The sequence below is a fragment of the Platichthys flesus genome, chromosome 11, assembly GCF_949316205.1.
Source record: "Platichthys flesus chromosome 11, fPlaFle2.1, whole genome shotgun sequence".
Taxonomy (NCBI): Eukaryota; Metazoa; Chordata; class Actinopteri; order Pleuronectiformes; family Pleuronectidae; genus Platichthys; species Platichthys flesus.
This window is the reverse complement of record NC_084955.1, coordinates 18,038,249-18,053,876: the sequence shown is the minus strand read 5'-3', so window position 1 is coordinate 18,053,876 and position 15,628 is coordinate 18,038,249. Positions and strand designations below refer to the sequence as shown.

Sequence of the window (15,628 nt, the reverse complement as noted above, 5' to 3'; positions counted from 1 at the left end):
ATATATGAAAAATGCTGGGGAGGAGGTGTGGATGGAAGGATGGAGGAGATGTAATGATTTACATCACACGATCAGTCACATCTCTGATACCAAGGAAAATGTCTGCATGAGATGAGCTGAGGTTTCACCCACACACTCTCAGGTGTTGCACCCATCTGTGTGATCATTTTCAGTATAGATAGATAGATGGATAGATGGATAGATGGATAGATTGATAGATGGATAGATGGATAGATGGATAGATGGATTGGTGGATAGATGGATAGATGGATAGATGGATGGATAGATGGATGATGGCTAGATGGATAGATAGATAGATAGATAGATGGATAGATAGATAGATAGATAGATAGATAGATAGATAGATAGATAGATAGATAGATAGATAGATAGATAGATAGATAGATAGATAGATAGATAGATAGATAGATAGATAGATAGATAGATAGATAGATAGGTGGATAGATGGATAGATGGATAGATGGATAGATAGATAGATAGATAGATAGATAGATAGATAGATAGATAGATAGATAGATAGATAGATAGATAGATAGATAGATAGATAGATAGATAGATAGATAGATAGATAGATAGATAGATAGATAGATAGATAGATGGATAGATAGATAGATGGATAGATAGATAGATTTATTTTGTAGTTACTGTGTAGTATTATAACTTATGATTGGGTTTTAAATAAGTTATTACGGATTACATTATTAAATCATGAAACCATATATTGAGATAACAGCAGGCAGAAGAAGTCTGCAGTATATTAGATGCATTACTGGTCATCAGACTAATAGAGTGAAGAGACAGGACTTGATCAGCTTCCCCCAGTGTTAAGGTATTTACAATTATTCAAGAACATGCTCTAATAAATGAGATAAACAGATGTTCGAGTGGTGGTGTGGGCCCGTTTCTTCTGTGGTGGCTGTGCTATAAGAACTGACGACAATGGAAACAAAGACGTGAGAATGGAGGGGGTGATTCACTCTCATGAAAATCCATTAGAACAAGATAATGTGCTACTTATAGGCCTCTTTCCCGTACCGGTGATGCTGATGAGAGCGGTGAGTTGACTTCGTCAGCACAGCTATAACTGGAAGTGACGGAGGAATACCGGCGGTTTTTGGCGTTTGCAGTTTTGTATCTCGGTTTCAGAGCAACAACTCCAGCTTCCGTGAATGAGACAGGACATATTAGTAAACAAGTGACATCCACACTCTGCAGTGTGTGGAGCAGCATCATAATGTAGATCCTGTTTATTTGGTGCAAAGACCACTGTGGTAAAAAGAAAGGTCAGACCAGTCTTACAGTTCATGGTCCCATTCGACTCACTTTGACTGGTGTATTGGCAAATCAGATAACGTTATGAGCTGTTACACAATGTATTTGCTGTGAAAGAGGAAACTCAGTGAAACAGAGAGAATCCGTGGGAGGAAGTGGGTCTCCCTGTTTGCATCTCTGTCTTATAGTTTCCAGGCCGCATCAAAGCCAGGGCCTGTAGCTGAAGTCACGTGATCTGCAGGGGAACGACCAAAACACTCCTCCCCCATCAGCGCCTACGTCTTCATATAAATACGCTTCATCAGCCAACTCAGGAAAACAGATTACAAGCCCATCGAGCAGAGAGAGACACATTCAAGCAAGTTTTCAGTGAAGCTTAATTTGAACAGCAAAATGATGTCGTTGGAGTGTTTCATCTTCATTTTGATCACTTCTCTTGTGACAGGTGATTATAAGTTTTCTTTTTAACACTGAGAAACTCTAGAATATTTTTTTTTGTAAACTTTCTGAAAAATATTTTGTGTGTTTCTTCCCCAGGAGTTCAGTGTGATATGACAGAGGTGTTTGCTGAAGTGGGTTCTCTGGCTGTACTACCCTGTCAATACAGCCCGGGATCCAATGTTTCTCCTCGCATCATCTGGAGCAAAGCGGACAAAGGGTAAATTTGTCCTTTCACATCTCACTCTCCTTTCACTTCCCATGTGTCTGCACCCAGATGACACTGTACTGTTGTGAAACCTGTTACCACAGCACTGTCTGGAGAATGGAGACGAGCGGGTTGCAGATGTGGGGCTCGAGTTGGTCACCGAACGGGAACCAACGCGTACGGTGCCCCCACACTCAGTTTGAAAGAGGCCACTACAGCCTGCAAATCCTCAGAGTGACGGAGGAGGATGGAGGAGTTTACTCCTGCAGGGTGGAGCAGGGAGGCCTAGTTGATGAAACCGTGGTCATGCTCAGAATCATTACAGGTAATAGACATGTTGAAACGCTGAAGGATGTGGTTTGGGTCAGGAAAGAAGATGTTGTTTTGACTTGAGGGCCAAGATAGAACATCTTTCAACATCTTTGTTTCGGATATTGATGGGGAAAAAATCTGGCATGTTTAGGGGATTCATGACTGTGTATTCATGCACCACAACCTTGCATTTGCTAAATAATTGCAGAAGGTGCATCTGTTATGAAAGCCATGCCAAGACAAACTAGTATATCCACAAGATAGTGAAGATTTTTTAAAGCTTTATCACATTCCGAGAAAATGAAACATATATTTGTTTTTTAACTGACTCTTTCATGTCTTTACAAGATGTTGTGTGATCAAACAAATGTCTATAATCTTGTCCTCGCCTGTGTCCACCACAGTGTCCATCTCTCCACTGGTGGCCATGTCAGGGAGGGACGTTTCAGTCACTTGTCAGGTGACTCCTGGGTTTGATGCGTCTGCTGCTGTGCAGTGGATGTTGAACGACAGTCAATTTTCACGTCAGACTAGATTCACCTCAACGGGAGACACGTTCAAAAGCATCGTGAAGGAAAAGGCATCCGCGAGGCTGTCGGGGAACTGGACCTGTGTGGTGGGCTACAGGGGCAAAGAAGGCCGGGCTTCAGCAACTCTGACAGTGACAGGTGAGATACTGGAGGAAAACGAAATGCCTTGACGATTTAAAGATTATAAAAGTTTAAACTGTGCATCGTATTTCATCAATTCAGATGGTCCTGAAATGTGCTTCTTTGCTCTATTTAAAGGAATCATCCAACCACCATCTGACGACACCAAGGTCTACGCTGCTGTGGGATCTGCAGTCACACTCCCCTGTGTCTTCTCCTCCGGGTTGATCCCCGATTTGCCACTCTGGCAGAAACTGCAGCCTGGGTCTCTTAATAAACGAGCTCCCAGTCGCGTTGCTCCCTCGTTTTCTCCGTCCTCACCGTCCTCTCAGCTTCCCTGGGACAAATCTACTAGTTTGAAAGAGGTTGACCTGAAGGATGAGGGCATGTACAGATGCTCTGGGACCATACAGGGACAAAGGCTCGCTCGAAACATCCAGCTCGTCGTCGCCAAAAGTAAGTTTACATGGATTCAGTTGAAGCTTTAAATTACATCTCCTGAATCTATTTTGTATTTTGCCGACTACAATTCATCTAATCGTCTTGTGTTTCTCTCTCAGTTGACAGCAGCGTCCCGTCAAAGAAGAAGGGCTCCGTGACGCTGACCTGCCACGTGTCCGACACGAGCGAGGTCACTCAATATGAATGGGTTCGTGTGACCTATGATCTCAATGGCACCGAGGCCATCGGGTCCATCCACAAGGGGAAGACTCTGAGTATCAGCCCGTTGTCAGAGGAGAGCTGGGGCACATGGGCATGTCGGTTCTCAGGCAGAGACGGCAGTTTAGGAAACATAACGTACCATGTTCCAATGATGAGTAAGTTCTCTCCTCTAGATTTTGCTCAGCTAATATACTTGATTTTGGTTTGAAGTGTCGTTTTCTGACTTTTTCCGTCTTTTTCTTCTTCACAGGTGGTCTGAGTGGACCAAAACCGTCAGGTTTCTCACAGAACACCACTGCTGTGGTCGGGCTCAGTGTTCTCCTCCTCGCCCTGCTGCTGATTCTGGCTCAGATGTACAAGAACCACCGAAGGGTAAAGATCCGTGGTTCATTCAAGAACTATCATATTTAACCCTGTATTCAAATTCACTTGTTGTCTTAATAGTTTCCAAATTTCCTTACCATCATTTTACAAAGGAGATTATAGCCTAATTTTTGGGGTGAGATTCCAGAAAATAATTTGCATAAATAATGAATTACCTTTATCCCACAGATTTGTTATGTTATACAGAAAATAAGGAGTAAAACATAAGTACAAGACTATATTTAACTGAAATAAATGAAATAGGCAACCATAGGTAGATCTTTAATTCTACTTTGTGCTTCTTAGTCTAATATGTTTGCATCCCCTTTTCTCTGCTCCACAGAAGCAAGGCATCTTTCAGTACCCTGCGATGGAGACGATTATTCATACCGTCTCCAATGAGCGGGAGGAGAGAGAGAAGTACCGCGTGAAAGTGTTACCGTAAAGTCTGTCCTCTACAGACATTGTGTTACACAAGTTTTGAAATACTTTATGAGCAGACGTTGTAGCAGAATTGTTGTCATTGTTTGAATAAATGTGTAAATGAAATGTTTTACGTTACCATGCTGTTTCAGATGTAAATGTTTTGTATTGTTCTATGTGAGTATTTGTTTGCATGTATAGTACATGTTGGAAAGAGAATGTTTTATACATAAAGTGCAGTTTTATTCTTTACATTGTGTTAAATCTAAAGTTTTCCAATGAGAGAGGGCCATTGTTGTTGATATAAATTAAATACAGTCATTTATAAAAAATGTTTCATTATTTTACAAAAACACTTGTACTCCTATATATGTCAAAATATCACATTATTATACATAAATTACAGATATGATACATTCAGAATGAAGATGCTGCTGAGCTGCGACATCCAGCCACAATGTTTAAATTCTTTTTATAAAAAGACTAAAATGTTTTCATTTAATTGAATGCGTCCGGTTCATTGCTTTGCGGCTGTGGGTCAGTTACACCTACACCTGACTGCACTCCCCTTCTTCTTGCTCTGAAAAGTGAGGAACATGCAATAAGGCCAGAGATCGGCTGATGCCCTCCAGAAGTCCTTCATCTCGAGGTTGTATATGAACCATGACTTCGTCGGCGTCAAAGCACCAGCCGGGCCAGTCGACGTTTACACCTTCTGAAAAGGCAACGCTAAAGAAAAAGAGAGAGGTCATTATTTAGTATTTATAACATTTACCATGCCCGAGTTCTATTCACTGAAAAATACTGTAAGAGTCCACCACTGCTTCTCCTTACAGAAACATCAAGATGGATAACAAATTTAAATTTCATTATCATAAGTGCATGAACTAAATGAAGAGAGGAATTTGCATCGTGCCAAAAAGTATAAAATAACATTACGATTATTTCATTTAGAGGCTAATCAAATAACCTAATGAGTTATATAAATTGTGGACTAACTACTGAACATGAACGTTTTCAGGTTAGGATACAGAAAAAGATTAATGAAATAAACAGCTAAAGTACTTCACATTCAAAAACATTAAAAAATAATGTGAGCAAAGGGAGACATTTTTTTTGTTAATTTAGACTTATGATGTAAAATATCAAGGTTAAAAACATGAAAAATACATTGGGGACATTTTTAGTTTCCGTTGCAACCCTGGGTTGTCCTTTGTCACAGAACAGTCTCTCTATGATCAACCTACTCCTCAGTGAAAACTAATTCCAGGGGCAAAGATTGGAGGCCAAACATTTTTCTAAAGTGGAAACCGTTACACATTTGAAAATGTGATATTATGTATCTACAAGCAAAACTGTGGCATTCAGAGCTTTTGCTGTTCTACTCAAGCCGTAATAATCCAGATATGTTCATGTTGTGAGGCACAAAGCCTGAGACTGCTGAAGTATTTGACTCGATTGGTCAAATCAATTATGATGATTATTTCAGTCCTATTCAGTCTTCTTTTATGAATGATATTTACGTGTTGTCTTTGACACTGCAAGTATATTTATAGAGTTTTAAATTTTCTTCTTGTTTCAGATATTTCTTATAACCATCACTTGTTTGTCTTAATGTGGTATTTGGTGTGTTTTTTTTACTATAGCAGTGGACTCAGTCTCCGTACAACAAATGTATACATTTCCTGAACAACATGTTTACACATAATTAGTAACAGTACTTTTTGTCATACTAACCTGTTCCTGTTATCGTCTTCATCTCCGTCCACCAGCTGCTCTTTCCATCCTTTACTCACAGTGAGGGCTCTGTGTCTCATCAGCTCCACCTCCTCCTCCCACTCTGTGTCTCTGTCTCTATTGCTGGGTGATGGGGAAGATGTGGTGGAAAGCGAGGGGGAGGTAGGAGGATATCTTGACCTCAATTGGGCCATTTTCATATTTCGCCCGCTCCTTCTCTCTTTGGCTCTTTCCAGAAGGCCATCCAGAGGAGAAGGGTGTCCGTTAGGGTAATGTCCTGGGATGGAAAGAGGTACATCTTGGTGTTGGGGTAAAGTGAAACGGTTAGTGGGGTGCAAAGAAAGTCCATGCCCCCCTTCGATGACAATGTTAGGGATGGAAGCGCTCCTTTGGGTTTTCATTTTGGGCCTTTTGCTGTGCATGTTCAGTTCCGGCTCAGGCTCAGACCATGTTTCGGGATCTGGAGAGGCTCGATCATTCATGTGCCCAAACATGCCTTGGTTGGGCTTCAGGGAGCCCAGCTTGAGCACCCGGTGGGAATTTGAGCTTTTGTCAGAAGGAACAGAGTTTCTCTTGCTGTTTAGGCTGTAGTCTGAATCAGAGTTGGAGGAAGAGGCTGTCCAAGCCTCTCCTGAGCCCTGGGAGAACTCATTTGACATCCGAGCGGTGGGTGCCTGATTGGTGCTGAGTGGCCTCCTCCTCCGTAACACGGGTGACCTCAAATTTTTTGGGAACCCCTTAACCTCCGGAGATGTCTCGATGTCTTCAGACTGGCTGTTGCTGGACTTTCTCGCGTCCTGGTTCACAGACGGGAAATCTCTCCCTGTTGATATCCCTCTATCTCCCACTAGTCTTTGAAGCCCAGGCCTTTCCCTGGACGTGGTTGGCTGGTAAGAGTATGTATAAGTGCTATGTTCATTTGTTGGGTAGTCAACATCTGGTAATCCACCTATTAAGAGATTGTGTGGTCTAAATGAATCTTCGGCAGCTCTATGAGTGAAAAGATCCAGATTTGGGGTAGACTGTGGTCTCTGGTTAAAGGTTACCCTTCGCTCCTTTGTCATCTGAGTTTCGGCCATTTTCTCTTCTTTCTTTGTGGGATTCCCATCTTGATCGCCTATTAACCCCATTTCTATCCATTCACATTCTTTGATTGTTTGTTGCTGACCAGCAAAGCTCTTACGCTCATCTTTTTGATTACTGTCGCTGGCTTGGGATCCCCAAAAAGTTAATCCGTTGTTATTAGCGTTAACATCATCTGCAGGTTGATACGGATGCGCTCCCTCCTCTTCTTGAGACGCCAACATCCCATTTATCGACTGCGGGACGATCGTTTCCTCATTAAGTTGATCCACAAAATGTTGTTCTCTTGTCTCCATATTATCTATCGTGGAGTCTTTGATGCGTTTTGTCTCCAATTGGTTTTTCCAGTTTTCCATTTGTCTGTTGTTCTCCATCATTCTCAGGTTTGCCAGTGTTCCCTGATAAAGTAACACAGAAAACTTAAAGCATTCTCAACAAACAATGAGTGTTTTATTTGTAATACGGTTTCATATAACAAGACGACAGAGGCTACAGTCATGTGAGCAGCTCTGAGGCTAACAGACCTTTGAGCTAAATGATACTCAGCATGGTAACACCGAAAATGCTCACGTCCTGACGTTAAATCATTTGCTGTGCTCAGCCATTGAGTCAATTAGCATGCTAAATACTAGATATTTGGTGCAAAATATATACAATACAATTATATAAAAGTCAGAGAGTCACGTAAGTCTTAACAAATCATTCAAAGTATGACATATATGAAATAATTTATCAAACCAGCACATAGACTTTATATAAAGATGAACAACATGACAGCTCCCAAAAAGTAAAATCAAAGCATCTTGATCGCCACCTGGAAAAGGTTAGCTCATGAAATGAGTTTCCGGGAACATGAGCGTCTGATCCAATTTAAATGGCAACCCTTGCCAACATTTCCACTTGTGAACCAACTTTTCCAAAAGACACACCCACACACACACTGCACTCTCTAAAGCTACACTGCTGGTGTTGCTGTAATGTGACAAAGACCCAACTGAAACTACTGTCCTCACTCAAGCTTCAATCAGAAATGTCCGTCTTTACCTTGGCCTGGTTGATGGTGGAGACCCAAGTGGAGCAGCTCTCTGAGGTGCTGGCTGTAAAGATGTAGACATTCATGGTGCTCTGAAGTTCCCCAACCTCCACAACAACAAATGAGCCTGAGAGAAGAAGAGAAATTATAAAAAGGGATTTATGACAGATATCGAACTTGAATACACCTGGCTGAGTGTTATTCTGGAGAATTATACTCACAGCCGTCTCTCAGTGCCATGCAGGAAGTTCTGTCCAGGGCCAGAGGAGGCCGAACCACCTTCAGCCGCTCTCCTTTCTTCGGGAGTTTGGTCATTAGAAGTACATCTGAGAAAAGTAGAGCCACCACCTCCAGCTGCATGATACCATGTCCAAGGAAACACAAGCAAGTAGAAAAAGGATGAAAAGGAGGATCTGAAGAGACAGATTTAAACGTTGAACAGTGAGTCAATGGGCTCGGCTCACCTTGTTGTCTTTTCTGTCGCGAATCTTCAAGTTCTCCTCCAGCAGCAGCCTGCGTACGACTCCAGGACCGACTCCTCTGACCGGGCAGGTTAGGTCAAACCGGCAGATCTCACGGACATGCTGTCAAGGAAAATGTGTCATGGGAAATCATCATAGTATTCATCAAGTTAGAGTGGATGACACGCACAAACACACAAATCAAGAATGTGATATAATACCTTGTCTATTTCTTCACTTATTCCCTCCACCTCATACCCCTCCACCCGCTGAGCAGAGATGGAGAGAGCGAGCTCCTCATCTTTGAGCTTCAGGTGGTCATTGATACTTTCCAGGAAGCTGTTCACACTGGACAGCTGAAAAGGGGACGGAGGGTTAACGGGACTTTTGTGGCTCTGCAGAAGAACAAACTGGTCTCATGGTCTACTCGTTACAGATCCTCACCATGCCTCTGAGCGTGTGCTGCACATGAGGGTCCTGGGTGTTTCTGAGCACGGCTTTCAGCAGCAGGGGGTACTTTGTGATCCTCTGGTGGGGTTTGGCCTGCATGTCCCCAAGCCGCATCCGCTCACACTGAGGATGCGTCTCCACCCACTGGGAGACGGAACCAAAAACACAAGGAATGGTTAATATAACAGAACCGAAAGCATCTGTACTGAAATTAAAACAGTGCCAAACAGCCTCATGCAGTAGATGAATGGGTATCTGGTCCTGCAGATTGTTTGTTTTTACTTTTCAAGGTTTAAAAAATACTTTTTGTTTGCGCTTCTTGATTCACTGGAAAATTACATCTGAAAAGACATCTTCCATTCTCCTCCAGTGTACTGGCGGGTGACAGATCAGTCTATCTCTCAGCTTCGACACCTAAAACCCCATACACCAATACCACAACCACCAGAAGGTAAGTGAGATGTTTTTGTTTCAAATAACTCTGACGTCCAGACACTTCAGCGCCCACCTCCTCGTATAATGTGTCCTTAACAAAAACATGTCACCTCCCACTCAGGGTGACAAGTGTCAGGGCATGAAATGGAAGAGATGTGCACAAACAAACTGTATACTAATGGAACCTGGTTCGACACACAAGGCAGTGTGAAAACATTGTCAGATACAATATTTGTTTGGGAAGATTTTTGCATAAAACATTTCAAATGATGGTTTTCTGCAAAAAAAGGTCTGTGACAGAAAACTTTTATATTATTGTGACAAGCGGTTGTCCATCAGTATGTTGCCATGATGACACGTCACCTACAAGGTTGTGAAAACATCACAAACCACACAGGGGGCTCAAAGGATAGTTGGGCATTACAATGAACTCAGTGTGTGCTTGTGAACCTTTATCCTCAGTTAAATGTGTGTCGGTGTTGTATGTTGACGCTGCCTCACTGTACCTGAACATACGTGAGGAAATGCGGGTTGCCCTCCATCTGCCTGCGTGTGAACTCCAGGTTGTTTTCCTCCTCCCAGCAGTAATGCTGATAGGAGGAGAAACGCTCAGGGAACTGACGATCAAAAGAAATGCAGAAAATACAAATTTTAAGTAAAAGGCCTGCACTTCAAACTGTTACCAATTTGCTCACTTAAAGATCAGTTTAACTGTCATCAGTTAGTCGTAACAGAAAATACTCATTCTAAATCTACGTGCAATTCTCCCCATTTAAACAGCTTGGAGCTGCTCAGGGCTTGTGTGCATAGATACTTAGTTGGTTTCCTTTGCACACTCATGAATATGTGTGGATTATATCCTGCAGACAGTGAGCGCTTACCTGCAGACAACCAGCCTCTAACCTCATGGGGTCAAAGGGCTGCCCTGTCCGGCGGACTTCCTGTAACATGGGATAAATCACTTCCTGCCAGAAGAGCTGGTGTGAACTGATGATGGAGGGTAGGTTAGAGAAGAGCAGCTGAGGGTGCACCTGTCCCAGGAGGGAGACAAAACATGTTTAAAAAACCCTTGTGTTAAAGCCAAACCACCCTGCTTTGTGATATTTTCCACCTTCTCAGTGGAAACGTGTATCGTGCCACATTTTCCGTCGGCCCTTGTTGTATTTCTGTATCAGCTCGAGCGGATGTTCTCATTGTGGTAGTAAAAGTGTGTCAATGCAGAACAGTTGAAAATGGGCCTGTGGGTTGTTTGTGTGTTTTCAGTGACTGACCTCCTGGAGAAATCCTCTCTGATGCAGGTTGACAAGCGCTGCAACGACCAACTGTGAGAGGTGAACACAGCTCTGTTAAAAGAAAACATCCTGCGGAAAACCCCTCATCATCTCTGACACACGTAAGAATGGATCTGGCATTCAAATGAAGTGATTCAAGGGGACATCTTACAGCTTTGATGATAATAAGCTTGTTGATGTAGGTGAGTTCAGTGTGGACAAACTCCCACAGCGCCTCCTGCTGGTGTCTCTGCATCTTCGACATGGTCTGAGCACGAAAATGAGAAGAAAAGCAGGAGGGAAGAGGAGGACAAGGAGACAAAAGTTAGAGACGCGTCCAGGAGTTGTAAACACTGCGTGTTAATTTTACAGTAACAGCAGGAGATGATTTAAAGAAAGTGAGGATAGTGATCAAGTTTCATTAAAAGAACAAGGTGTCAGTTCATCTCTCACTTTGCGTGATGCATTCATTTAGAATTCCTAAAGACATAAATCTATGTCTATATATTTCAGATATTCTGAATAATCATTAGAAAATAAAAATATAAACAGTGAGTAAGGTAAATAGTGCATTTTGGGGGAGTTCTTTTGGATGTGGACTTTAAGGCCTAGTGAGAAGCATGATGGTGAATCTAGTTTCTACTCAGAATAAACAAAGGAACATGTCTGCCAGTTCAGCAGTGATGTGTTTTTAACAGATTTGGAACAGTTGAGGTCAATGGCACGATGAATAAACATGATCAGGCTTTACCTCGTAAGGTAATACTTGTTGTCATAATAAATCCAGTGTTAAGTGCTTGTTTTGGTCTTTTAAAATAAATTATTGACAAAAAGAAAATGCCCGTACTGAATGAGAGTGAACTATATCCGTCCAGTTCTTTTCCAGTGTGGTTCCTTGACTCTCCTCCTTCCATTGCCACCTCAGACTGACTGGCACAGGGTAGGCCTCCAGCTCCTGTTTCAACACATCCAGCTGACCACGCTCCTGAGTGACACAGAGAGAATAGAGAAAACAGAGAGGGGGGATAAAGAGGAAAATCTGATGTGATAATGAATCACTAATAACTTAGAAGTGATGCTCAACAGTTGTTATGAAAAATTGTGGTTTGTCGTTTCATCTAAAAAAAAAAAGTCAGCGAAGCAGAACAGATCGCTGCAGTTATTTGAGTGGGCGGACCAGGTTAGAGCAGGTCTGTATCTGTTTCCACGCATGTCAGCATGTAGTGTAACGAGCAGGAGACAGCATAATACCTCAGACACTGGGTTCTTGTCAGAGGCCACTCCCTGGTTGAACAGGACCTGTCTCAGTGCCGCTCGGGGCCTGGCTGCTGCAGACGTGCCTTTACTCAGTGTTGCAAAGTTGGTCACAACCTTCTGCTTGGTCCGCCTCTGAAAGGTCAAACATTTGCACATTTCAATAGATGCCCTCCATGTTTTCAGAGGAACTATGTTGTACAACAAATGAATCACTGCACTTCCTTTTTTCGATAATATGTTTACCATGGGAACTAGACGATCATGTGTGTACACCTGAACTTAGAGCCATTCCAGCTCATGACGTGTTGAGCTGTAACTGCAGAAACCTCAATCTTATAAATACATTTCTGTGAGTAATCCAGTCCCATTTTATCAGTTATATCACCAAAACAGTTTTTTGTTGTAATGTTTAAAAGTAACTCTGGAAATAGACATAAAAACTTATATTGAATATGAATAAATGGAAATATATTAAAACTAAACACCTCAAACCTGTACTTGAATAAATGTGCATGTTTGAACTCCATCACTGTAAATGTCATGTCTGCTCTGGGACACTTGCCTGGTAGCTCAGAGACTTGAACTTGTGTTTGTCTGCTGACCCCCTGTGGCGAATGTTTATCTCTGCAGCTGCTGTCGTCCCATCAACGACGTCCGTCTCTCGGGCCTCTGCGTCCCTCGGCCTCTCCCCGTCCACACCGTCCCTCCAAAGCACCGAGCCGTCTTCCATCTGTGACTCATTTCCCCCGCTGTTGTTTGAGTGCAGGGCTTTTGAGGAAAAGCTGGAGATAAGCACACAGGAGGTTATTCATTGGCAAAGGAAGGTGTGTGAGGGCCAAGAGGTGAAGAGGGTGTTACAAAAGGCTTTATGTGGAAAGTGGAGGAGAGTGGAGGGAGATTGTGCACTTTGTTATCATTTGATGGGTTTGCTAGGACTCTTTTCAAGACTAAATCTTAGGTAAACAAACAAATAAAGATCTTGGTTCAGGTCGTTAAAGACACTGGATCACAATTCTTTTGACCGTTCAAATTAAAGCCAAGTACGCAGCTCAAGAGTTACGTGTCAACTTGTTCAACCATAGGCCAACCATCGTTTCTGCTGTTTTATTTATTCTTTATGTTATAATTTGTAAAGCAACTAATAAATCGATGTCACACATTCGCAGAATTTCTATCCTAGGCAAGTTTGCAACACCTCTCACTAGTGATGGGCTTAAAAAAGACTAAACATACTAGGGAGCATAAAACTCAGTGGGAAGTATCAGAGCAGATTCATGACAACATGAATTATCACTTTTTAAAAACAGCTTCAAGTTTAAGATCCCAGTTTGGGTCAAGTTTGAGTTTTATGGATGATCGGTTTCTCAAATTGAAAAGATGGATGCTCAAGGGAGGCTTTATGAGAGGTTTCCGTTTTCCATAGACATTCTCTGCGCACCACTGGGTCACTCTACACCTGGGGAGACTGGTCAGTGTTATTGTTGTGAAACAATCTGAACTTGATATGTTTATTTTCTTGAGAATGTGGAAGTGGTGATGACTTATTGGCTAACTGTCCAAATCTATAAGTGCACAAGTATTCGTCATATAGTGGCTGAGGAGCTCCAGTCATCGGAACCATTTGATATCCAAGGGAACTGGGAGAGCTGCAGGGGGACTCGAGCCAATTCCAGATGACAGTGGGCAGCCTGCCCACCATGTACAGGTCGCCATCGTGTCACTCGGTCAACATGTAGAGACAAATAACCATTCACATTTAGAGTCTACAACCTAACCCCAGTCTGCCTGTCTTTGGACTGTAGAAGGGAAACATATGAACAGATTCGAACCGGGCACTGTCTTACTGTGAGACCCACTGAACAACCGTGCCACTCCTTCAATCATCCAGTAACTCTTTTACTATTTTTTATAACATCTTGCTCTTTCTATAGATATTTGAACAACTTGTCTTTGAACTTCTCCCAGGAGAGGACGAGACTAACCCCAAAACCTGAGAACCACTGGTTTAGGATAAAAATGAGCAAATCCAAGCCAAAATCATTTATATGTATATGTGGCACAACATTTGTGAAGAACTTTACAATGAATGTGTGAGACATCAAACAAGCAGGATGGTAACTAACACATGGAATGTGAAATACCCTGAAAAGTAAATGATCTTGAAGGAGCAAGAGAACACAGGCAAGTCTATACAAGGATTTCTTTAAATAATTATTAATAATTTAATGTTTTATTAAGAGAACAAGCTGCTTAAAAGTTTTAAGCAGTAATTTGCAGCTAATATTTGCCTCAGGGCCTCTCCGGACCATCACATAGACCCAGTAGATACCAGGTAGGACCCAGGTAACCAGACTGTCCTTGTTGCGTCTCTCAGACGATAACATTGACACGGACACTGATAGTTTCACATGGCTGCAGCTCCAGTTACACAGCTCCGCATGCCTCAGTGTTTCTCCAGGACAAATGTGAGTCTGTAAGTTCCCACAAACCTGAAGACACACTCACAGATTTGGGTTACAGAGGAAAAATGCGTCTCTATTCTCAGGAAGCTTCTGTATCACAGTGAAATATTTCTCAATTTGCTGCTGAGGCCAGTGGAGAAAAGCCACTTCCACACTGACACATCAGCGTGGGATCACTGCTCTAACGTCCATGATCATATTGACACAGTTTGAGAAGTTAATCTCAAAGCAAAGACCCTCGTGAGTCCCCACACTGCAGCGAGGAACTCTGCACCTCGTACAACTATGTCAGAGATCAAAGCTCTGACGCAAATGCTTTCATCGAGGTGTCGTTCCTGTTTGAAATCTGTCTGTTTGTGTCCCACAGTAACACACAGAAGAAACACAACTATACCTGCTTTGGAACATTTAAGCCCATTTAAGTTGAACAAATGCTCAATAGTGACAGGGAGTTTTACAGCCTCCGCATAACAACAAATCAAATGCAACAGCAGAGTCCACAGATCCACAATGAAGCTTGAACAAGAAGGTGACTCACCACAGTGAAGACTCACTTTCCTCCTGTACTGGCTCACACAAACCACATTCTCTCCATATCAGGTAAAAACACAGACCCTACCTGGGCTTGTTTGGATCCATTTCGTTTCACGCTGTCATCTTTGGTTTCTGTTCGCAATCTCCCCTCTCTCCCTCTCTCTGTCTCTCTCTCTCTCTCTCTCTCTTTACCTGGACGGGTCCCTCCCACTGCGGCTTTCACCTGCACCCCTTCCCTCTGCAACTGGCCCGACGGGAACAACTGGATTCTGAGAGCAACAAATCAGAGCTCAGGGCTGGTGAATGTGTCGCAGTTGAAAGTGCAGACGCGGTGACTGATCCCTTTTGACGAGGGTGTCTTGTTGTTGTTTCCTGTACATCAGGGTTATTGACCACCCCTTGAGCAAACAGGAGGAAATATTGTTTTTGTAAAGGAAAAAAAAAATCTGCTTGTAACATAACAGTAACAAAAGGCATTGATATGAAAGGATGAGCATATAACAGAGTGAAAGTAGGAAGAAGTGAGTTATGAGGAAGAGGAGAATTTAGTGTAGA

At 42.6% G+C, this 15,628-nt stretch overlaps 2 protein-coding genes across 2 annotated transcripts; one reads left to right on the top strand and one right to left on the bottom strand.

The window, feature by feature from the left end:
* Positions 1 to 1,625: 1,625 nt before the first annotated feature.
* Positions 1,626 to 4,488, top strand: LOC133965427 (lymphocyte activation gene 3 protein-like). Its single transcript, XM_062399987.1, has 8 exons — positions 1,626 to 1,738; positions 1,831 to 1,951; positions 2,044 to 2,264; positions 2,656 to 2,919; positions 3,040 to 3,357; positions 3,462 to 3,719; positions 3,815 to 3,936; positions 4,271 to 4,488. Exons 1-8 carry the CDS (start codon positions 1,687 to 1,689, stop codon positions 4,370 to 4,372), a joined length of 1,458 nt encoding a protein of 485 aa, XP_062255971.1. The 5' UTR covers positions 1,626 to 1,686; the 3' UTR covers positions 4,373 to 4,488.
* Positions 4,489 to 4,654: 166 nt separating this feature from the next.
* On the bottom strand, positions 4,655 to 15,215 carry plekhg6 (pleckstrin homology domain containing, family G (with RhoGef domain) member 6). Its single transcript, XM_062399890.1, has 15 exons — positions 15,159 to 15,215; positions 12,640 to 12,859; positions 12,072 to 12,209; positions 11,668 to 11,805; positions 10,993 to 11,088; positions 10,821 to 10,871; positions 10,431 to 10,580; positions 10,056 to 10,166; positions 9,109 to 9,258; positions 8,886 to 9,020; positions 8,668 to 8,787; positions 8,425 to 8,557; positions 8,215 to 8,330; positions 6,088 to 7,568; positions 4,655 to 5,079 (listed from the first exon to the last, which is right to left on the bottom strand). The coding sequence occupies exons 1-15, from the start codon at positions 15,176 to 15,178 to the stop codon at positions 4,899 to 4,901; spliced, it is 3,240 nt and encodes a 1,079-aa protein (XP_062255874.1). The 5' UTR covers positions 15,179 to 15,215; the 3' UTR covers positions 4,655 to 4,898.
* Between the last annotated feature and the right edge of the window lie 413 nt (positions 15,216 to 15,628).